At 41.8% G+C, this 23,547-nt stretch overlaps 1 protein-coding gene across 2 annotated transcripts; it reads right to left on the minus strand.

Moving 5' to 3' along the window:
- Positions 1-3,885: 3,885 nt before the first annotated feature.
- Positions 3,886-21,654, minus strand: LOC148685091 (polymeric immunoglobulin receptor-like). 2 transcript variants are annotated; one of them, XM_088673558.1, is made up of 8 exons: positions 21,307-21,654; positions 18,594-18,717; positions 15,636-15,977; positions 13,724-14,053; positions 8,941-9,052; positions 6,915-7,033; positions 5,308-5,442; positions 3,886-4,447 (listed from the first exon to the last, which is right to left on the minus strand). In XM_088673558.1, exons 2-8 carry the CDS (start codon positions 18,628-18,630, stop codon positions 4,371-4,373), a joined length of 1,152 nt encoding a protein of 383 aa, XP_088529684.1. In that variant the 5' UTR covers positions 18,631-18,717; positions 21,307-21,654; the 3' UTR covers positions 3,886-4,370. The 2 variants fall into 2 exon arrangements, with proteins under 2 accessions (XP_088529684.1, XP_088529685.1); XM_088673559.1 differs by lacking the exon at positions 21,307-21,654 and having other exon boundaries at positions 18,594-19,049.
- Between the last annotated feature and the right edge of the window lie 1,893 nt (positions 21,655-23,547).

The raw sequence follows: 23,547 nt of genomic DNA on the forward strand, positions 1-23,547 counted from the left end.
CAGGGGGCCCACATAACCTACCCAGGAGGTCCATGACACCATTCATGTAACAAAAACTACCACAGAGATATCAAAAATATCATAAATAGGGAGTCTGTGACTTGGCCTTTGAAAAACAGGGGGTCCGCCATACGTAGCTAATTGAGAACCATTGTACTGTGCAATCATTGTTTATTAATCTACACTCTATGTTTAGGAAGCGTATGTGTTTTGGAGGCTGCACAATTTTAATGTATAAGTATAACTTTTCCAAGTTCTGGTAAGGATTATTATAAAATGATATTTCCCATGTTTGCTCATTTGGTAATGCTCTGACCCAGTTTTGATAAATAACACGCAGCCCTTCCATGACTGCATTGCTGAACTTCTCCTTTCTCTTTTCTCAAGAAGGCAAGTAAGGAAACATCCTGAGCGTTCATCTGAAGTGTTTCAACTTGATACACAATGGTCAAAGGACCCCTCCCTTAATATGTGTGTATGCAATGGTGCCCAGGAATGCAAAATTAAGAACAAGGAAAGCTATCTGTGGTGGCACAAACTGCTGGAATTTCAGGGTTTCCAAAAGGAACAGTAATGAGCAACAGCAACAGAACTAAAGGCAATTCCAGATGACCCTAAATATTATCCAGGTTGAAGAATGAAATGGTTACAGATGTGTAAATATGTCAATTTCAGTTTCTTCTTTTTCCAGTCTGAAGGTTAGTTCTCCATCTTCCACATTCGTTTGTGGTTGTTGTTATTTTTTTAAAGAAAATTCATGGGAAGGACTCGGTCTGAAGTTGATGGATCCTCCTTAGGTAGACGTTGGATGGCCATCTGTCATGGATGCTTCACTTGAGATTCCTGCATTGCAGGGGGTTGGACTAGCTGACCCTCAGGGTCCCTTCCAACTCTAGAATTCTATGATTCTATGATTCATGAAAATGTCATGAAAATCGATCAGCATTTTAGTACATATTTCTCTTAATATACACACGTTTATGCAATTTTGCCTAAAGTATTTCAATTTGAAAAGCTAAATATTCCCCTAAGGTAAAGGTAAAGGGACCCCTGACCATTAGGTCCAGTCGTGACCGACTCTGGGGTTGCGCGCTCATCTCGCATTATTGGCCAAGGGAGCCGGCGTATAGCTTCCAGGTCATGTGGCCAGCGTGACAAAACCGCTTCTGGCAAACCAGAGCAGCACATGGAAACGCCGTTTACCTTCCCGCTGTAGCGGTTCCTATTTATCTACTTGCATTTTGACGTGCTTTCGAACTGCTAGGTTGGCAGGAGCTGGGACCGAGCAACGGGAGCTCACCCCGTCACAGGGATTCGAACCGCCAACCTTCTGATCAGCAAGCCCTAGGCTCAGTGGTTTAACCACAGCGCCACCTGGGTCCCTCAAATATTCCCCTACTATAATGCATTTTATAGGTTATTTTCTCTAATATATGCATTTAAATGCACAGTTTACAAAAGTAGGCCCTATGTGCATTTTTTGTACATATTCCATGGCTGGAGAACTGCACTGCAAAATTTGGGACAGTGTGAAGGATGATTGTATTTCAAGTCACATCTTGTTTTAGAAAGTGTGAATTACCGTAGGCAAGTTCATATTTAAATGTGAAATAATTCAACTTTGTTCCCCTACACTAGAAGTGGTGGACCTATTCTGCAGGGTTATGCATTACAACGAGTGGATTCAAAATATTTAAAAAATAGCCATTTACAGCAGGACTGGGCAGAAGGTAGAATTTAGCGGTAGATCTGAGTATGATGAATTAGTTTAGAAAGAATGTTTTGATCCCAGTTGAAGAAGGCAGGGGTAGGAGGGACCAGAACTGTGAGTAGGGGGAGTGCTAGTTTGGAAGAATTGTGAGCTCAAAAGAAATTCCTGGGCTCAGAATCCTTAACTTTGATGATTATGTCATTTGCACCAGGCTCTGCTTGATGGATGTGGGGTTCTAGCAAAAGCAAACCAGATCCTAGAAGCCTGAAAGATCCCTACTGCCAGATCTACAGCCTTCTGACTCAGGTGGCTCTGGAAACTCGAAGCCTGAACTTCAGCCTCTCCCATTGTTTGAGTTTACATACAAAAGCACAAAACCTGATGGACAAGGATTTTCAGTTTGTACTCATCCCCAGAATAAATAAAACAATGTTTCAGCATACAATAAACATAATCTTCTGTTTTCTGTTTTCTGAAGATGGAAGAGGTGCCAACGCAGGCAATATGTAGGTTCCTTTTTTATTGTTAAGGGTCACTTCCTATTACCGGTAATTAGATCTTGTCATTATTAAGTAGGCTATGCAAAATATTTGCATCCTCCATCCAGCATTGAAAGAAAATTATACAGTATCAGATCCAAAGTTACTTTATTCTCCCTTGTTTGCATACAGCTTATCTAACTATTGCTTCTCATCTGCGGTTCCATCAGGGTTATTGCTGTACAAAATGTCAACCTCACAGAATCAAGGAAATGCACTCAAAGGCACCGGCTATTATCTATGTAATGAGTTTGAACCATTACAATGATGTATACATGGTGCTAATTGCCTAATGATCATGAATGAAGCTCAATTTCTGACTGCATTTCTTGACAATCATAGCCAAAGTTTTTTTAATAATTCAGCTTTTATTATTTGTACAGAAGGGGGGGACAAACAAATTTCTGAAAAATATATGTGCAATGAATATTCTTTTTCTCCCCAGCACACTCTGATTACAATGAAATTAATAAAACATGGGTTTGATCCAAATGTTCCTTTCCTCCAACAGAAGGAGTGACTCCAACCCAATATTGGTTATTTATTTACATTATTACTTACCCCCTCCCACATAAGCTGGAGAACAACAATTGTTGTTTTACAAACACTGGAAGATTTTTTAAAAAAACAAAAAAAAAAACAAAGAAGAAGAAGAAGAAGAAGAAGAAGAAGAAGAAGAAGAAGAAGAAGAAGAAGCATGTAACAGTAGCATCAAAATCAAAATCCAGCACAAGTTTTTTTAAACAAAAACAAACTGTGTAAAAACAGTTTGCCCCGATATTATTCTGGGTCACTGCCTTATTTATTATAGAGTAGGAATAAATACATGTGAAATTGTTGCAACCTATCGAACAATTGCAATAATCTTAGCAATTTCAGAGAGCACTTGCTGGAAGGGAGGGGATGCTGGGATATTTGTGGTTTGTTTAATTCTGAAATATGTGCCTTAGATGGTCAAATGTTTTAAAATCAGCAAACTTTAGAAAATTGTGACATCCTAGAAAAACACACTGGTAAATTCCACTTAAGGCCCTAGTCATATGTTACTTTTAGATGTATTGAAGTTGTCACAAGGCGATTTCACCACATTCATTTCATATGCTACCAGCTAGCATTTAGTTGCCACCCTGGAGCTAATTCATCTTCATTGCTTTTATCCATATAAGAACATAGGAACATTGCCTTATCCTCTGGAGCAGAGGTAGGCAACCTAAGGCCCGGGGGCCAGATGTGGCCCAATCACCTTCTCAATCCGGCCCACGGACAGTCCGGGAAGCAGAGTGTTTTTACATGAGTAGATTGTGTCCTTTTATTTAAAATGCATCTTTGGGTTATTTGTGGAGCACAGGAATTCATTCTTTTTTCCAAAATATAGTCCGGCCCCCCACAAGGTCTGAGGGACAGTGGACCGGCCCCCTGCTGAAAAAGTTTGCTGACCCCTGCTAGAGTAAGATCACTGGAGTAGAATCATCTAACTCATTATTGTCCACTGGAAAGCACTGGCTCTCAGGAGTTTTATTTATTTATTTCATTACACACACACACACACACATATATATATATATATATATATATATATATATATATATAATCATATTTTATATTATTATAAAAATAAAACCTCAAAGCAGTTTTAGACAGGGAGCCTCTCTCAATCATATCTGGAAATGCCAGCTCCTGACATCACCTCTCTCAATACAAAACTCATGTATGAATCATGGCTAAGAATGATCACAAGAGCAAGGATCCAGAGTGATTTGAGATGCACCCAAGAGCTAACACATAACCAATATATATTTTAATACTAACCCCCAATTCAGAGAAGCACAAACTGTTTTTGAAACTTCCCTTAATTTCCAAAGGCACACACACATAATGCAAAGACTCATTGGGTGAACACAGAATTAAAAGCCTTATAAGTATCTAGATCCTGGCCATTACTTTAAAACTACCGGTAATAAGAGGTCTACCTCACATTGTATTTCTGATATAATTTAATGTCAATATCAGAAGGGGAAAATATAATGCAGAATGACTGCTTCTTAGACATAGAATAGAGTACATAATGCAAGCTTTGAAAATTCTCTGTTAACTATATGCAACCTCATTTGATAAGGCAGTCAATCAGTTTCTCTCAGGTCTTCGGGATTTGCCCCATGGCTGAGCAAAGAATACTCATTTTCAACTTGGACCTCAACTAAAACAAAGAGAGAGGGAGAAATTAGGTTATATCACAGAAGCTAAATTATTCGGAACTACTTTTATGTCTTTGTCTCTAAAGAACTTGAACATGGCCCAAAACAGGATGGCTTGACAACCACCAACTCTGCAAAGTTTTTTTAAAAAACAACACCTCAGCCTCATTTTTGCTATTTTATTCAGTAGTTTCCTGACTCCAGACTTCAACATTCTACAGCCACGATAAACTTTAATACCATTTGATCATTAATAGTATTTAAAGCAGTAGCTTTAAATTAATAGAAGACACCAAATAACTGTACCATATCAGTCAGTTCAACATAATAAAGCTTGCTGTTCATAACGTCTTCTTTTTTAAAAAAATAGTCATCCAGTAATTATATCAGAACCTCCTTATTACAAAAGGCATTGAAAATGAGGGGGAAAGGTTTTAAACAGATGGGAGCCATGCACCAGAACTATTCAACTGTGATTTTGCAAGGTTCTTAATTGCATGGGGAATCTCCATGCATAGAGGAGGCAGGAGGGAAGACTCTCTGCTTCAAACCTTCACCCTCAGACTCAATAAATAAAACACAATAAAATGATGTGTTGAAGGGGGTGCTCCATCACTGACCCTCACATATTTCTTTACATGCAGAAATGATGATAGGAAAGAAAGAAAGAAAGAAAGAAAGAAAGAAAGAAAGAAAGAAAGAAAGAAAGAAAGAAAGAAAGAAAGAAAGAAAGAAAGAAAGAAAGGCCCATTGCAAACAATTGTGCAATGGATTATGGCCAACATTTTGGGAAGGAGGTTAATATTATTGATATTCATCTGACAAGGGAAATTTAAGTCACAGAGGCAGAAAGAACACATACCTTTGTCAGGGCCTAGAGCAGATTCTTGTTCATCCGCTGAGCCTGTTTGCTCTTCCATGGGTTGTTCTCCTGAACAATGTTGGACAGCCAGTGGTATTGCTCCTTCGGGGTTTCTTGCAGGAATGTCATATGACGCTTTTGGTAAAAACCCAACAGATAATTACATTTTCATCCATTGACCACTGGGGTAACTTCTGTGGCTAAGAAGACATACCACTAGTCTCAAAATAAATTGATGTTTCAGTATGTTATGCAGGTTTACTAGATTTGGCAGTGAGAGTTGTCCCAGAGAAGCCAGCGAGCAAAATAATATTCATGTGCAAATAGCTTGTGCTCTGATCATCTTAAAAGCAATGCTTTGCCCCCACCCATCCTGTCCTGGGGAATGTCGCACCACCACCTCCGATGGTGCTCTGGGTCCATCACATGCCACTACTGCTTCTGACATTTAACAATCAAACAAACTCAGATTGGCCCACTACCTCACTATTGAGGCAAAAATAACGGACAACTTAGGCCCTCACCAGATAAGTCACACTACTTACTGAAGACAGGAGACCTAAGAAACCAGGAGTGGTGGTGCTCTGCCTTTTCTGAATAGGATCACATTCCCTGTAAGAACCAGGTACACAAAATTTGGGGCAGAGGAGCACTCCTGAAGCCAGTACTGCTCCTCATTAACTAGATATTCCTTTTCCCCCTGTTTCTATTGATTTGCCAGCTGTACCCTCTTCTGGAAAGGGAGAGTTTGCACCCATCATAGATGCCATGGTGGTAACTTCTAGATTAGACTATTGCATAGCAGGTTTGGAAAATTCAGCAGGTCCAATATACAGCTGCACAATCACTAATCAGTGGTAGCTTTACAGGGCATATTGTGTCAGTATTGAGAGAACTGCCTGCCCATTTGTTTCTGAGCTAAAGTCAAGGTACTGTTGGTAAAGCTCCACATGACTTGGGATACCTTAGAGAATGAATTCTGCCTTGCCAATGTCCTCAGGAACTGAGGACATTTTGCTGAGAGCTTCCTCCAGGTGCTTGTCCTGGCTGAGAGAAGAAGTGTGACCTTTTTGGTAGTGGCAGCCCAGCTTTAAAACAGCTTTAAAGCCCATGTTGCTACTGTAGATCTTTTGCCTCATTTTTCTAAGGTTAAAGTCTTATGCTGCCAGGCCTTCAAGAAACATGTTCTTGGGCTTCTGTTTCCTTATATACCTTGTAGGAATTATGTTTTAGCACTTAGGTTGCAATCTTATACCTGCTTACCTGGGATTAAGCCTCATTGAGCTCTGTAGGGCTTACTTCTAAGGAAAGAATAGGCTTGTACAGTACTGTTGGTATTGCACAACTACAATGTTGTATGCATTTTATGATTTATAGCCAGTCCCCTTGTGAAAGTTGTGGTTCAAGTGCATTGATATAATGGATACATAAACAAATGCTCCATCTTAAATCAGACACACTTTGGATCAGCAAGATCTAGCCAACCTGCATCCATTGTGACTGAAAACTGAACATGACGCCAGTAAGGGCTGCTTTGTGCCACATTTTGCTGTCCCAACAAGAACCAAATGCACAAAAGTACCAAGAGAATAGATGGTTTTGCTTACCATCCTTCTTTCGCTTCCTTATCTTAAGAAGTACAATGATAACAGCTGCAGCCAGAACAAGAAATCCAAGCACAATTGGTATCACAATTGGAGGTAGATTGAGTTCAGCTTCAGACAACCTAAATATAGACATAGTACAAAAAAGAGCCCCTTTTTTGCTTGTCATAATGTGTAAACTTTTGCTTCCCCAGTGGCTGGTGACGGTCTGTTACACATCAATCTCTTTTGGCGCCAGTGATCAGAGCAGCTCATACAAGTTAGCAGCCCAAACATTAGACCAAGAAATTGCCATCATGAGTCAGATGGAAGGCAGGAGCCAAAATCTCAAGTAACAGACCAAGAGGATGTCAACAGGGAAACAGGAATGGCTCAGTAAGGAATTGTGAGTGAGAAGTAGAGGGCCTTACAATGGCATTCATCTTTTGTACAGAGTGGGGTGGGTAAAAATTATTTTATTGTAAGCATCACAATGAAACAGATATCAATATTGTTTATAAAAAGCGCAGAGTTGATTGGGGTGAAACCTTGGTGCTGGGAGTGCCAGTTTCTCCATCACTCCAATGGTTTTGCTGCCCGCCTGGAAGGTAAGTCAGGCAGACTGTAAAGGACAGGGTGGGGCAACACTGCGGTGAAGATGGAAACCCCCAACCAGCCAGATGATAAATTGGTAAATGGTAGCACATCAATAGCAGGTCCCAAGGTAAGGGAAATTGTGAAGAAAAAGCAGGAGATGGTACGGACAAGTACGGTAGCAGAGGAGTTGAGCAGCCCAGGATAAAAGGGAGACAAGAAGATGGAGGAGATTGAATAAGTAGGGGAGAAGGAAGTAAAGGCAGCTCGGAAGGTGGTAGAAACTGGCAAGCAATGCCTCAAAGGAGCATCACCCAGTGGGATCAAAAGGAGTTCAGGAGTTCACCTTGGTGAGAGAAAGAGGGGGGGCTGTCCCACATACAGTGCTCCTATACACTACAGATGCCTTAAGCATTACTGGCCACTTAAAATACTTGGTTAAAACCATTCCAAGGGCATCTCATGATAACAACAGTCCCAAACATAGCATGAGTGGTGGGGCTCACCAGGTTATTTCTGGAGATAAGCAGTGCTTTTTTTACTTTAAAAAAATATTTAGGGGTACTCTCATTTTCCTACTCATGTTGAAATACTGCCCCTCAATGAGGCCAAATTTAGATTAACAAAATGTTTAGGGGTAGGCATACCCCTGCGTCCCCTCAAGAAAAGCACTGGAGATAAGAGATAGTCTGGTATTCTAAAGTCCCTTGTTACCTTTAGGACTTGGGACAAAAGAGTTCAAAATTACCCTTGTGTTGTGGTGGGAATTGGCATGTTTTGCCCTTTACAATAGAGCCACAGTCACTTCAGTCTAACAGAGGGTGTGGGAAAGGTAGGTGCAACCACCAATCACACACACACACGGAGGGAGGGAGGGAGGGAGGGAGGGAGCGCAACACACAGGACACACAAACATTTATCACTCCCTCCCCACCCTTTTGATGATTGCTTTGATTTCTGCCCAATCTACAAAATTGGACCCTCCCCACCCATCAGTTCATCAATTGTATCTAATTTCTTATAGACCTTGCATTTTGTTTTGTTTTTTGGTTGAAATAACGTTTGCAGCAGTGTAATAACCCTTAACACCAGTGAAAGGAGTGCCATCTACTGGCTCATCCTTATTTCTTGCAACGCATAATTCTTCTTCAATTTTTCCCTTCTAAGCATTCGACTGGCTATTTTGGGAAATTGCAGTTCATATACCAAGCGTGCAGAACATTAGCGGCTCTCCCCCATTTATGCATGTTAGTATTTTAACTAGAAGATTCTGCACATTAGTTCGAATCAGTTTCTCATTCTTTCCTTGGTATCAGCTGCTAAACTACCCTCTGGAAGTGCTGGTGCCTGTTTTTCAGACTGGTTGGATGACATTTTTTAAAAAAAACTTAAATTTCAGAGAAATGGCTAAGCATGAGAATGTGCTTAGGCTAGACAAGACATCTTCTAACTTTACCTTTGCTTGTAAACTTCATTTGTAGCTGTCACATAACTGCGGGGGGATGTCCAAATTCTTTGTGGCTCATATGTGGTTGCTGTATCATTTACAATATTGAAGAAAACCAATTCTGTTAGGAGGGAAAAGATTCTGTAATTGAGAATCATTGAAAATCAAGATGCTCTTGAATGTTCCTACACCAGGGGTGGCCATCTTGTAGCCCCACAGATGTTGCTGAACCACAACTCCCATCCACCAGCCCCGATCATTGATCATGTTGAGTGGGGATTATGGGAACTGTATTTCAGTGCTATTAGCTGGAATTCAGAGGGAGTTGTCAGAAGAACAATGGCCAAGGCATTGCTGGATGAAGCTGAAAGAGGCTGCAGCATGGCAATGTAGGGACTGGGTCCTTCTCACCTTTACCTTTTGACTCCAGGAGGCAGTCGAGTAAGTGGAGGCTCTGCAATCAGTACCATTGAAGATGCTGCACAGTTGGTACATGGCTAGTTGGCCCTTCTGATGCCAGCAGCATCAGTTCCAGAGATGCTATCAACTGTACAGCAACTGTACAGCTGTATGGGGCAGCAGCACTGTCTTATTCCACCTAGCATGGACCAGAAAGAGGGGTATCTCCCACCTTTGTCATGATGCAACAGCTACCAGTGGTTTCACTTCACCAGGGCCAGCCTTATTAGGCAGAGTGTGACAGCTGCCTTAGGCAGCAGGTGCTGGGCGGCAGCATCAACCCACTAGCTGTTTCTCCTGAACCCTTCTGGCTGTCTGTGTCCTATCCTGCACCCCCATGATCAATCTAATCCAGGCATCCCCAAACTGCGCCCCCCAGATGTTTTGGCCTACAACTCCCATGATCCCTAGCTAACAGGACCAGTGGTCAGGGATGATGGGAATTGTAGTCCAAAACATCTGGAGGGCCGAAGTCTGGGGATGCCTGATCTAATCCTCTCAGAAGCCCTGAGGGATGTTCTGCTGCTGACAGAATTGAAATAACATCATCCAACTGCAGGCCAAGTTGCCTTCTGTGCATCATAAGGTGAAGGAACCATCTTGTCTTTTGTCCCATGTGGCAAAATGTCTTAGGCCAGACCTGCACATAGCAAGCTATCTCACCACCTGGAATCCACTTAGAACTGAGCTTTGTGGGACCCCAGATTGGATGTCTGCATGTGATTCACTGTGCAGGCATAAAGGGCAATTCTACAAAAAGCACCCCTAGGGTGAAGTAAAAGGCCTTATTAAGATAGTAATATATGTTTGAGGACGCAGGTGGCGCTGTGGGTTAAACCACAGAGCCTAGGGCTTACTGATCAGGAGGTCGGTGGTTTGAATCCCTGTGATGGGGTGAGCTCCCGTTGCTCGGTCCCTGCTCCTGCCAACCTAGCAGTTTGAAAGCACATCAAAGTGCAAGTAGATAAATAGGAACCGCTACAGCGGGAAGGTAAACGGCATTTCCATGTGCTGCTCTGGTTTGCCAGAAGTGGCTTTGTCATGCTGGCCACATGACCTGGAAGCTGTACACCGGCCAATAACGTGAGATGACCCCAGAGTTGGTCACGACTGGACCTAATGGTCAGGGGTCCCTTTACCTTTACCGTTATATGTTTGAGCTATACCACTTAAGACTACAGGGAATGTGGGGGATCTCATCTGATCACACATTATGTATCTATCTGCCTATCTATCTCTAATCTTCTTTCCCATTTTGCCACCCCGCCCCGCCGCTGCCCTGCCACCAAAGGCGCCCACAACCACCAAAGCCTCTCTTACCTGGGTTGTGTGGCAGCACCTGTGAAGTGATGGTGGCAGCGGGTTCCAGAAAGATCTCATGAGGTGGCAGGGTGGCCGTGGGGGTGCCGCCACTTAGGGTTCCACCACCCAAGACAGCTTCCTCAGTCTGCCACATGGGTGGGACAGCCCTGCCTTCCATATTAAAAAGGGAGGTCATGGAGAAAGTTACAGCCTTCCTTCCTTCCTTCCTAAAATCTAGCAGCCCATGCGCAGGGAATCATTTGTACATTCATTTTTTAAATGTACCACCTCCCCACTGTCCCCCGCCCAACACACACACACACACACACACACACACACACACACACACCCCTACCTAAGAGCCAACTCTTTGCCTGACACCTTCATTATACACCTTTAGGCACCAGGCGAAAATGTTCCTTTTTAACCAGGCCTTTGGCTGATTTGATTGACATCCTATGCCCTTTTAAAATGTGGGGGTTTTGTGGGGAGGGGGGTTATTGGGTCGTTGTTTTTATTTCAATTATGTATTTTATGGTTTTATATTTTGATTTTATTTTATGAACTGCCCTGAGACCTCCGGATATAGGGCGGTACAGTATATAAATTCAATAAATAATAATAACTCCTAGGGGTCAAGTTCCCTTCGCCCCCTCCTCCCCAATAAAATATTCACCATTCAAAGTAGAGCAGCCCAGGATAAAAGGTGATAAAATGGTGTGCAAGCACTGCTTCTTGTGATCTATTATATGGGGCGGGGCTTACCTGCCGCCCCCCCCCCACAATATTTTATTCAAGTTGGCACCTCTGCACACCTGCCAGGAACCAAGTGCTACCATACATGCCTCATGTTCCCATGGAACCCTGATTGAGAAAGAAGAGCACAGGTATCATGGCAACAGTTCACCAGAGGGATTTGGAACAACTTCCTTTATAAAGTAAGGTTACCAGATTTTTTTCAATGAATCTGGGGACACTTTAATGAAATAAATAAATAAATACTACACGTTCAGGATGTTGATGCTGCAGCAATGGCGGGGGCAGAGGAGCAGGTGCCACGTTGACTTCAACCACCACATTTACCCTTCCTTCGAGGCTTCCATCTCCTCTCTCCACGAGCCTGGGCAGTCCCTGAGTTGTTGGCTCTTCAGTGGTGGTGGTGAAGCGGTGTGCGGTGGGTCAGGCATGGAAGGCGGAGAAGGAGGGCCGAGAGTGGCAGCGGCGGCGAGGCTCGGGCAGCGCAATGCCTCCCTTCCCATCGGAACAGCCGCAATCCCACTCCTACTTGCGTGCAAGCAGGAGGGGGCGGGGATCTCTCAATTGGGAAGGGAGGCTTCCTGTTGCCTAACTGAGAGATCCCTGCCCCCTCCTGCTCGCACGCAAGCTCTGATAGGCAGCGTGAAGCCTCCCTTCACAGCTTAGTTGCTGGGGTCAGGGAAGGTGGAAGCAGCTCAGAAGCTGCATCTTTGAGCCCCTGCACCACCATCATATGGGGACTTCTGAGCAGCTCCTGAAGCCTGCCAGAGCCAACTGCTCTGGGCTGCTGAGACTGCCGCTGCTGCATTTCCCAGGGACATTAGATGAAATCTGGGGACATTCCGGGGATGGAATTTGTCCGGGGACTTATTTGCAAATCCGGGGGCTGTCCCTGGGAAATGGGGACCTCTGGTAACCCTATTATAAAGGGCCCTGCCTGTTCTAACAAACTTAGCCACACAGAGAAAGACAAGGGATTTTATTCAGCAGCAGCCACTTTCAACTGAGAGCCCCCCGTGGTGGGTTTACATGAAAAAAGTATATGCTCAGGCAAGGTCTGTGACTCAACTTCCTCTGAGTACCCCTATACTCACACTGCTCAGGGCGGGAACATTACCAACAGTCAGACACATGGAAGTGGTTTCAAGCCTATAGGATTAGAGGAGTCTTAAACAGTAGGTCTTGGACCACTTTTAGTGCTGCAACCTGCTCAGTGCCTCCTTGCTTGCTTGCCCCACCCAATAGATTTCAGTTGCACAGATGCTGTGGGACTTCTTGCCATGAGAGAAGGTTGTGAAGAAGAATTTAGCAATTTCCAAAAATGCATTGGGTACCAACAGAAAGGGATGTCTCCATATAGGATCATGTAGAATACGTCAATTGAAACAAAATAAAATAAATTCCTTCTAGTAGCACCTTAGAGGCCAACTAAGTTTGTCATTGGTATGAGCTTTCATGTGCATGCACACTTCTTCAGATAATTGAAGCTAGACTTCACTTAATATGCTGTGATTAATATGTGATTCCCTATACAATGGAAGTGTCTAGACTTGATGAGTTTATCAGATGAGCTGCCAAGATAAGGAAAAGTTAAATGTTTTGGCAAGGACTGTTCTTTTGCATTTTACAACCCCTTCAGGCAGTTGGTTTCCAGAAGCACTGTAATTTTGTAATTACCTTTAAAGAAATGCTTTTAGGAATAATACTTGAGCAAACATTTTTGCAAAACTGTGTGTCTAGTTCTGCCAGCACACTCTTGCGTGGGCAGCTTGGTTTTATAGAAGACTTTTAGTGTCAGTAATTGGACCAGAAAAGTGACAGCAGAAACAAGCCCTCAGCCAGCTTGGCTTAGAAGTAGAGGTGGAAGGAAAGCAAATTTGAAAAATGAACTTCCTACTGCTTTAGGTTGGGGCTAGCAAGGAGATGAGACAATGCATTCTGCATCCCCCCAAAACCCATGCCCAAGGATCATTGAAGCTGTGAAGAGGATTATTTCCCATATTTGTAGAGGGAGTACTGCATACACATACCCACCAGCTCATAGGGCCATTATGGGGGCTGGACAGCCACTGCCACAGCTCCTATGCTCAAGCTGGTCATATAGGTGCCTGAGTTACCATCAGGGTCTAAAGCCACCTCCATGGAACCAGAAAGCATGGTGAGATATAGAGAGAAGGTAAAAGAGGAAATATATTCTCCCTGTTGCCTTGATTTTCTTGCCTGCCTCTTCTATGGGTCCACATTTGTGATTTTGTCATTTTACTTCTCTGCTTACCTTCTGTGACCTCCAGTTGTATGATGCTTAAGCTTGTATTGTCGCCAGACGTTCCTGTTCCACATTTATACATTCCTGAATCTTCTTTTCTCAGTTTGTTTATGAAGACTTTGAAAGTTTCTGAGCTATTTCCAGCAGTAAAAATAATCCTTCCTTCTTGCTGTTTTCCCTTATTCATGCTAGTATCTGCTATGAGAGAACAGCCAGATCTGCTCATCTTACAAAAGGATCTCCTCATGCTTGACCTGGCAGTTTCCAATGGGCATTGGATCTTTACTGACCCTCCCACTTTACCCCAAAGTATTTCAGGTGATTTTGGCATATTTGGACCTGTTTGGAGAAAAGAAAGCATATATTACTATCTTCCCACCACCACCACCAGTCTTAAACAATTTTTCAAAGAATCATTACGACCTACTACAGCCAATAGTGCATGTTTATGAAAATATAAAAAGGTATTTTACTAGAGAAAGAGAAGAAATCAAGGGTACCTCTACCAATATCAATGATATTGGCACATCATTGGTACAATCAGCAGGAGAGGCCCGGTTCGTGATGTTTCTGTTGGGTGCTGTACAGTTCACACCGACCCATGATAGGGTCTCCTCAGAGGCTGAGTCCCATTTGCTGAATGCCCTCCCTGGTCAAGCATATCTGTCTCTCTCATTATTAACATTGAGGAAGAATTTTAAAATGTTGCAATTCACCTTGGCATTTGGTGACTGAAAGACGCTGTTCCTTAAGATCATTAGCTGTGAGGCTATGTGCCTGTTTTAAAATGTTTTATTTTTTTAATGTAATTGTATTGTTTTGCTAGTTTGTTGTTTGCCACCCTGGAATCCTTTGTAAGAAAGGACAGGACAGGAATTAAATGATTAACAGTGGTACCTCTACTTACAAATAACTCTACTTACGAATTTTTCTACTTACAAATGGAGCTCCATCCGCCATCTTGGATGCGGTTTAGATAGGATTTTTTCTACTTACGAATTTTTAGATAGGGTTGCTTCGACTTACAAATTTTTTCTCCCAATGCATTCCTATGGGATTCGACTTACAATTTTTTTCGACTTACAAATGTGTGTTCGGAACACATTAAATTCGTAAGTAGAGGTACCACTGAATTATAAAACAACAATCAAGCAGGCACAAAAATGTAAACAGACTTTTTAACTTAAAACATTTAAGCAACCCAAATACATGCAAAAGCCGGGCTTGTCCTCATCCACCTAGCAATTTATTGAAAGCCTTGTTTGCCTCTACATTTTTCAGGTGGGTTATTAGCCCTCTGAACAACTGTAAATGGAAAACTGTATCTATAGCTAATGGCTCCACATTAGAGTACAGATATGAGAGAGCTTAAAGAGCCATGATTATTGAAGGTTAATGGAGAAAAGTGAGGCAAAAGCAGAACTGGAAAGTGATTGTTCTGAATCCCAGATTTCTGCCAGGAAGTCTTTTGAACTAACTTCTTAGCATAGAATTTTACCCAAATATATATATTTGTTTTGCTTTTTCTAAACCAGGATATCCCTAAAAGCATTTTTTGTTTTAGTTTGTTTTAGAGAACAGGTGGCAAAGCTACTGCCTTCCAAAGAGTTTTGGAAAAGCCTGTTGTGGACACACAAAATACCCATTTAAAAGAAAAACAAAGAAGCAATACTCAGATCCTTCTCCTCCCCCCCAAAAAAAACCCCCCACACACAGCACCAATACACACAGACTAAAACACAGACCAACAGAGACAAAACGCACACCCTACACACCCCCAAAAAGAAAAAGCAGGCAAAATTTTCCCATCAAGCCAACTGAAAAAGCAGACCCCAAAAACAAAACCAATTGTTAAAATAACCCTTCAGTTAGCTTCACCAGTTTTTGGAAAACGTTGTTTGGATTCCAACAGCTTGCTTACCTTCCCAAATGGTTAGATTCACTCCAGCATAAAAACCATAAGCATTGTTGTTGCCAATGCCACATCTGTAATTACTGGAGTCTGTCTTCACCAACTGTGTCATTGTCACTTGCAAAATCCCACTTTGAGGGCTATCGTGCATTGACACTCTCCCTTCATAGTCTTTGTGAGTGAAATGGTTAGTTGAAATGATAGTCTGGCAAGAGTGACGGTTGGTTGACTCCTTGCACCAATATTTTCTGCCATGTCTGTTGGCTGATGTGGTTTCATAGTAGCACTTGATTGTCACTGATCTTCCAGCATGGCTTATCAGCAGCCTTGGCGCATGTAATGTTCCAGACACTATTTTAAATAAGGGTACAAAAGCTATCAACACATTACTCAAGCAATAAGACAATTTATATAGGGTCATGGTGCAATTCAACCCCCCTTTGAACCAGGCTGGGAATGATTTGAATGGATTGGGAAGAGATGTCGCTCCATGTGAGAGGCAGTTCCCATTGATCCTGCTGGCCCTATTAAGGATCGATGGGAATTGTATCTTGTATGTATCATTGCAAGCAGTATGCTGCTACAGTCCTGAAGGTCAAATTTGACACTGCTACCAGGTATATTTTGTCGAATGGGGAAGATCTCAAGACTGCAATGAATGGTATGATTGCTTATTAAACTGCAATTTAATTCACACTTCATTCACTATCTGAACAAGGAATTAGTATCCCAACAAAGCTTTGGTAATGTTTATATTTTGCTAATTGGTTAATCATTTGAAGCATTGACACTTCCCAATAAGGATCATACTCTTACACAATCCTCTGAACAGTGATAACTTCAGGGGTATAGCATGTACCCAATTTCCAGTTGGGTTACTAGAGTCTTACTATGTTTTGTGACACATGGTTTATTTACACGTACCCTGTTTCTCCGAAAATAAGACGTAGCCATAAAATAAGCCATAGCAGGAATTTTAAGCATTCAAGGAATATAAGCCATACCCCAAAAATAAGACATAATGATAGGTGCAGCAGCAATGCCGGCCGTGGCAGGAGGATGAGGGGAAAAAATAAGACATCCCCTGAAAATAAGCCATAGTGGGGGGTTTTTAAGGAAAAATAAATATAAGACGGTGCCTTATTTTTGGAGAAACACGGTATATACAGGTTGCACATGGGTGGAGATTCACACACTAACAGATACTAGTGCCATATTTGGTTTTGAGGAAGCCCAGGTACCACACAGCTCCCAAGAAATCCTCCAACTCCAACCTTTTCCTCAGACAGTCTTAGTAGGTTTAGGCCACACAGACACAGTTGGACAACATCATCCCCAGAGAAGGGGTGGGGGAGAAAGCTAAGCCCTGTTTACCAAATGGCCCCTTGCAGTGCACAACAGAGGACACCAATAAGGATGAAATTCAGGTGGGTCACTGTTGGCAGTATATTAGGGAACCTCCCAGTCAGAGGACACAGCCCTGCAACCACGCTTGGACTCACCCTTGGAGGTTTCCCCAGCATGTAGGAGTCAAATACTGCAAAATCAAGTCAAAGTCCTTCAAAAACTTAGCCAGTTCCTCCGGGAAAGTAGAACCAACCACCCTACAAACCTTTCCATTCTACATAAAGCTTCAGCAGGGTTTCATTTCCTGCTGGGATATCATATTTGTAGCATCAGTTCATTTGGAACTATCCAAGGTCCTGGTTTTCTCTGTTCTCTGAATAGAATAACCTTAATCTGATTTGTCAGCTGTGATTTGACTTTCTCTACCTTGGCTAGCCTTGATTTGACCTGTGTCTTGTTATCCTCAAGTGCTATGGAACAAAATATTATTTTTTCAGAAACTATTAGTTCCTATCTGAAGAAGTGTGCATGCACATGAAAGCTTATACCAAGAACAAACTTAGTTGGTCTCTAAGGTGCTACTAGACAGTTTTTTTAAAAAAAAATTACATATTAGTTCCTATGTTGACAAATTGCCTATACTTAGCCAACTACTGAACAAAGCTAGACCTGTTTGGCAGCCTTGAGCACTGAAGCAGCCCTTCTACTGACCAGAACTGAACTGTATTACTGTAGAGTCAATGAACCAGAGATGACCTTGAGGCTTTCTAGCTGAAATCTTAAGTCCATTCCAATATATTTTGAAAGATCCTGCTTTGTCTGGATCTTCTCTAATGTAAAAATAGTTTCCTAGAAAAAGTCTAACAGATTTATCTGTGAAAGTCAAAGTAAAGCCCAGATATTTCATAGTATACCTGCAGGAGTGTCTCCACTCCTATCACTGAGGTCCTCCTCCGAGCGTCTTCTGTCTTCTGCTAGTACCCTCACTACAAGAAGCAAAGTTACAGGGAACCAAGCAGAGGGCCTTCTCGGTAGTGGTGCCCACCCTGTGGAACACCCTCCCTTCAGATGTCAAGGAAATAAACAACTATCTGACTTTTAGAAGACATCTGAAGATGTCCCTATTTAGGGAAGCTTTTAAGGATTAGTGTTTTTATTATGTTTTTAGATATGTTGTAAGCCGCCCAGAGTGGCTGGGGAAACCTCTTATAAGGGGCATCTGCAGCAAATTTATTTAAACCTTTCCTCAGACTAAGGAAAAGAGACTTAAATATGAACTTTAATATTATTAAGTTTACAGAATGTTTCCAAGTTACCAATAGAATAACTCTGTTTATTGTTATTTTTGTTGTTGTTTTTGCGTTTTTTTATTTTATAAAGCCAAAATATATCTTAAGCATATATGAAACTGGCTGCAGAGAGTGTGAAAGAAGGGAGAAATGACAATTTACTAGCCATATTAAACCAAAGAAAGATTTCTTCTTGAAGGAGCAAGCAGAAAACACATAACTGCCAAAGATGGACCAGAGAGAAGGTAGTTGTTATGAACCCGAATTCTTTCACAACCCTGACACAAACTTATCAAACTTATGGAAGATGACACAGCTTTTGCCTACTCACCGTGTATGAGAACGAGGAAAAAAATAAAGGTATTCATCACTGTGCTTGAATTCAGATTTATTCAAAATCAGACATCTAAGCTGGATGCGAGGAGAAGGACAGACTTTGAATACCCCTACAAAACCTGGCAGGGATATGAAGGGTTTTTAAAAAAATCATTACATTTATTAAAGATAATGAAGTGTAAAATAGAAATATATATATATCATTCTATAATCCAAGAAGGCCGATCCTCTGTGAAATATATCTAGCATTCATAATTGCTGTTACAGGCAAAAAATTGAAATGTTTTCTGCAGATTAAACAGCCTCCCTAAAGCGTTTTCTCCCCCAAAGCCTGCTGACAACTTCCTTTCCCTATTTTGCTTCTTTCCAGAATTTCTGGCTAAATTTGTTAGCAGCAGTGACTCTGAATAAAGGTAATGTTCATATGTGTGGCTGCAAGCTCAGTCTGGACAGTTGGAGAACTTCCCCATGCATGTTAAAAATCCCCTTTCTAGTTTGTTTGTGTGTTTCATTTTAAAATGTTGCTGCTTCAAGTGTCTTCACTTGAAGACAGTAGAATTTGTACATTTCACACACACACACACACACACACACACACACACACACACACACATCCATGCCCATGATGAAGAAGATTGATGAGGTTGTTAGCTTACTTGCTTCTGCAAAGGACTTAGGGGATAAAATAGGACCAAAAAGGAAATAAGCAGTTAGTTCTAACATTGCATTGTGTCCCCCAAGCTAGGGTCAGAGAATTTAACCAGATCAGTGCTGTGTTACCCCCAAATCCAATGATTTAAGTATGACTTCAAAACAAAATGGTGTCGCGCAGCTCCTTGCGCAGCTTCCTTTCTGGGGCCCAAACTAAACTTGTTTGTTCACATTTTTGCCCCACGAATGTATACATGGATGCATAACATATGGTACCACAAAATAAGCCTGGAGAAGAGGTTAAGGGGTGATATGATAACCATGTTCAAATATATAAAAGGATGTCATATAGAGGAGAGAGAAAGCTTGTTTTCTGCTGCTCCAGAGAAGCAAACACGGAGCAATGGATTCAAACTACAAGAAAGAAGATTCCACCTAAACATTAGGAAGAACTTCCTGACAGTAAGAGCTGTTCGGCAGTGGAATTTGCTACCAAGGAGTGTGGTGGAGTCTCCTTTTTTGGAGGTCTTTAAGCAGAGGCTTGACAGGCATATGTCAAGAATGCTTTGATGGTGTTTCCTGCTTGGCAGGGGGTTGGACTGGATGGCCCTTGTGGTCTCTTCCAACTCTATGATTCTATGATTCTAATTTCATCATGGCATTAGCTTTTATGGACTACCAAAAATATTCTGAGCCTATGGGGTCTTACACCACTCAGCAAAACACAATTTTTTTTAAAAAAAAAACATTTTATCAACCTTGATAGATTAAAAAGAAAATACTCTTAAACATTTACTTAGTTCTTGCCTTGGGGTAGTCACCAACTCTCAGCTCAATCCCCCTCACATAACTGCTGTGAAGATACAGAAGGAATGGTATACTGGCTATACCACAGGCACCAATTTTTTCTTCCTTTAACTAGAGTGAGGCATCATTGTACTATAAAGAACCATAGGTAGTTTTTTTTGGGGGGGGGGGCTGCAAATTAGTATAGCTCCAAACCTTCAACCAATCTTACTCAGGCCTGATTGTTGCATATTTTAGATGCATAAATCAGAACCCCCACTTACTCTCAGGTTAGTGTGCACAGGTGATGGCAGCAGGGCAGAGCACTCCTATCTGCAGAAACTGCCTTTCCCACACAAATGTGATATATCCTTTCAGAAACTCTGGAGTTTGTGATGGAAGCTTCAGTTCCTGCCATTTGCTACCCTCTTCCTTTTCCCCGAGAAAGGCTCCCCACTCCATTGAAATGGGAGAGGAACAGTGGTGTGCAATTGTATGCATGCTTCCTAATCCAACACTGAGGACTTCATGTTGGTGCTGACCTTTAAAGCCCTAAACGGCCTCGGTCCTATATACCTGAAGGAGCGTCTCCACCCCCATTGCTCAGCCCAGACACTGAGATCCAGCGCCGAGGGCCTTCTGGCGGTTCCCTCACTGCGAGAAGCAAAGCTACAGGGAACCAGGCAGAGGGCCTTCTCGGTAGTGGCACCCGCCCTGTGGAACACCCTCCCATCAGAGGTCAAGGAGACCTTTTTTAGCATATTCCAAATACCGGTAATAGTAATTCAAAGTCCTACTTATTCTCAAAAAGATCCTTATATAGTATCCTCCATTCATTCACCAAATGTCACTTTTCCTATTTTTACCATTTGCAAGAATTTATTCAACCAGCCGGTAACTTTCAGTGGAGACAAAAATATCCCGGCAATTAAAACTTCTCATTGTACAGTGTGCTATATTGGGAAAACTGGTCAAACCTAGCAAGTTATAAAAGTTGTAATCTCAAAGTCAGCATTTAGCATTAGAGAACAAAACACATTGGATCCAATATAAGCAATGGCTACCTCGACAGATTTGGAAAAAAATGTCTTTTTACACTGTTAATTTATGATTCACAAAATGACTTTTCCTTACCTTTTGATGAATATCAAAAGCACATTGATTTTCCAAACTGCAGGTTTGATCATAGCATCACCTACCTGAAAATTTTGGTTTTTTTGAATAAATATTTAAATACTATACATGAAGCTGCAAGTTGATTTCAGTCCTACCTTTTACAAATTTCTGTTTCACACTCTGCTATCTTCAATAAGTAGCATATAAATGAAACAAGCTGTGTGTTAAAAAGAGGAAGCCTCAAGTCTAGTCTAACTCATCTCAGGTCACCGCAGTCAGTAATATAATGAAGTTCTTGATTTAAAAGAAGAGGAAGGATCTATGGTCAGAGTACGAAACAAAAAAATTCCCCTGCTTTCTGGGCAGTTAGAATATCAGAGAACAGAACTGTGGCTGATTCACATAAGCGAGTCCAGGGAGAGTTTCATTCAGTAAATTAGAAACACATCTTAACCTTAAGTTCATTACCTCGAACTTTAATCAGAAGTGAACCCCTAAACTGCAAAAAAGGGGCAGTACAAAATAGGTGTGGCTGCTGTAAAAAGGTAAAAGTCCTGTCTCTTGCTAACCCACTTTTGCTTCTGGCCCTACTCACTTTCATAGAATTGTACAGCTGGAGGGACCCTGAGGGTCATTTGCCCGCCTCCAGTCCACAGGGACCTCACCTGTTCTCAAAAAAATCTCAAAGATTGTAGACAGAGGCTCTGAGATTACATTCACAAGTTCCTTTAGTACCCCTAGGCCTCAGGAGAGTGCATTTGTGTCAGGAGCTCATTGCACCGAATACATGCTCATAGGTTCTGCCCTGCAGTCAAATAGTCATACATGTGACACTAGATAGCCCACACATCCATTTTCTACTTTCTTTCTTTTTCTTTCTTTCTTTCTGTCTTTCTTTTTGGTCATTGTTGTTTATTGGGCTTCATATGTTAACATCTACACATTTCTTTTCATTTCTTAACATCCACATATCAAATTGATAATAAGTATCTATAAAAAGCAACTGTGGGTTTTTTTTTAATAAAAATTAATAATTTAATCAGTTGTTCTAGTTGCTGAACTTATACAAGTGCTTAACTGGCCTGTATGCTCAACTGTTTGCCTTGATGCTTTATCAATGGGGCTGAAACACTTAATCCCTTTAGACTCCTCTTGTGGTTTTGTTTTGTTTTTCTTCATTCTGTCCTACTTTGGAAAGTGTGTTTGCTAGCTCAAAGGTTGGTAGATAAATAATAACCATATAGTGTGTTTTGATAGGACCAAGCCTAATTGTTTCTCTGGTAATGTTAATGATTGGTTGATATAAGGCTGCCAAGAATAATAATACAGGTAGCCATCTCACTCTCAGTCTTTGTACCTCCCCCTCCTTCACCATGCAAGAACATCCTGCATCAGAAGACGGTGTGAACAAGGTCTTATCTTATTCTGCAGCTTTGCTGTTTCCATCTTGGCAATATTGGTAACTATAAAACTAATGTGATATGTAGACCCATTTTTATCAAGTGTGCCTTTATGGATATTGTACCTGTCATGTACCAGCTCCCAGAAGAAGAGCATTACTACTAGGTACTAGCAGGTGGCGCTGTGGGTTAAACCACAGAGCCTAGGGCTTGCTGATCAAAAGGTCGGCGGTTCAAATCCCTGTGACCGGGTGAGCTCCCGTTGCTTGGCCCTTGTTCCTGCCAGTGCAAGTAGATAAATAGGAACTGCTACAGCGGGAAGGTAAATGGCGTTTCCGTGTGCTGCTCTGGTTCGCCAGAAGCAGCTGTGTCATGCTGGCCACATGACCTGGAAGCTGTACACCGGCTCCCTCGGCCAATAAAGTGAGATGAGCGCCGCAACCCCAGAGTTGGTCACGACTGGACCTAATGGTCAGGAGTCCCTTTACCTTTACCTTTACTAGGTACTACTAGTAGTAATAGTACTAGGCACTACTACTACTACTACTAGGTACTACTACTACCCAGCCTTCTCAGCCCAATCCTGATGTTTTCCCAACACACAATGTGCTTTAATCAGATTGGTATCAGACAACACCTTGCAGCAAGACACTTCAGCACCTCCTAATTTGTGGTAATTGTCTACTGTTTTACTTCCCTTATTACACAGCAAGTGCAGAACAATGCTGCCATCAAGTGGCTCTGCCATGCATAACAGGGCCTATTTGAAGAGGTGCACCTGTAGCTTTTTTGTTTTGTTTTTACAGGGTAAATTAAAAAAATTCCTTCAGTAGCACCTTAAAGACCAACTAAGTTTTTATTTTGGTATGAGCTTTCGTGTGCATGCACACTTCTTCAGATACTTCTTTTACACTTCTTTTACAGGGTGTGTGTGTGTAAATTTAACACTGCAAGGAAAACATTATTCCAAATACACATAGCCTTAGGTCCAATTCA

This window comes from Zootoca vivipara, chromosome 7 (genome assembly GCF_965207765.1).
Source record: "Zootoca vivipara chromosome 7, rZooViv2.hap1.1, whole genome shotgun sequence".
Lineage (NCBI taxonomy): Eukaryota > Metazoa > Chordata > Lepidosauria > Squamata > Lacertidae > Zootoca > Zootoca vivipara.

Coding starts and splice junctions, on each gene's coding strand:
- LOC148685091 (XM_088673558.1), bottom strand. CDS start 18,630: ATGAATACCTTTATTTTTTTCCTCGTTCTCATACACG. Junction 14,054..15,635: donor GAATCTAACCATTTGGGAAG/GTAAGCAAGCTG, acceptor TTCTCCAAACAG/GTCCAAATATGCCAAAATCA. Junction 7,034..8,940: donor AATGAAGTTTACAAGCAAAG/GTAAAGTTAGAA, acceptor GTCTATATTTAG/GTTGTCTGAAGCTGAACTCA.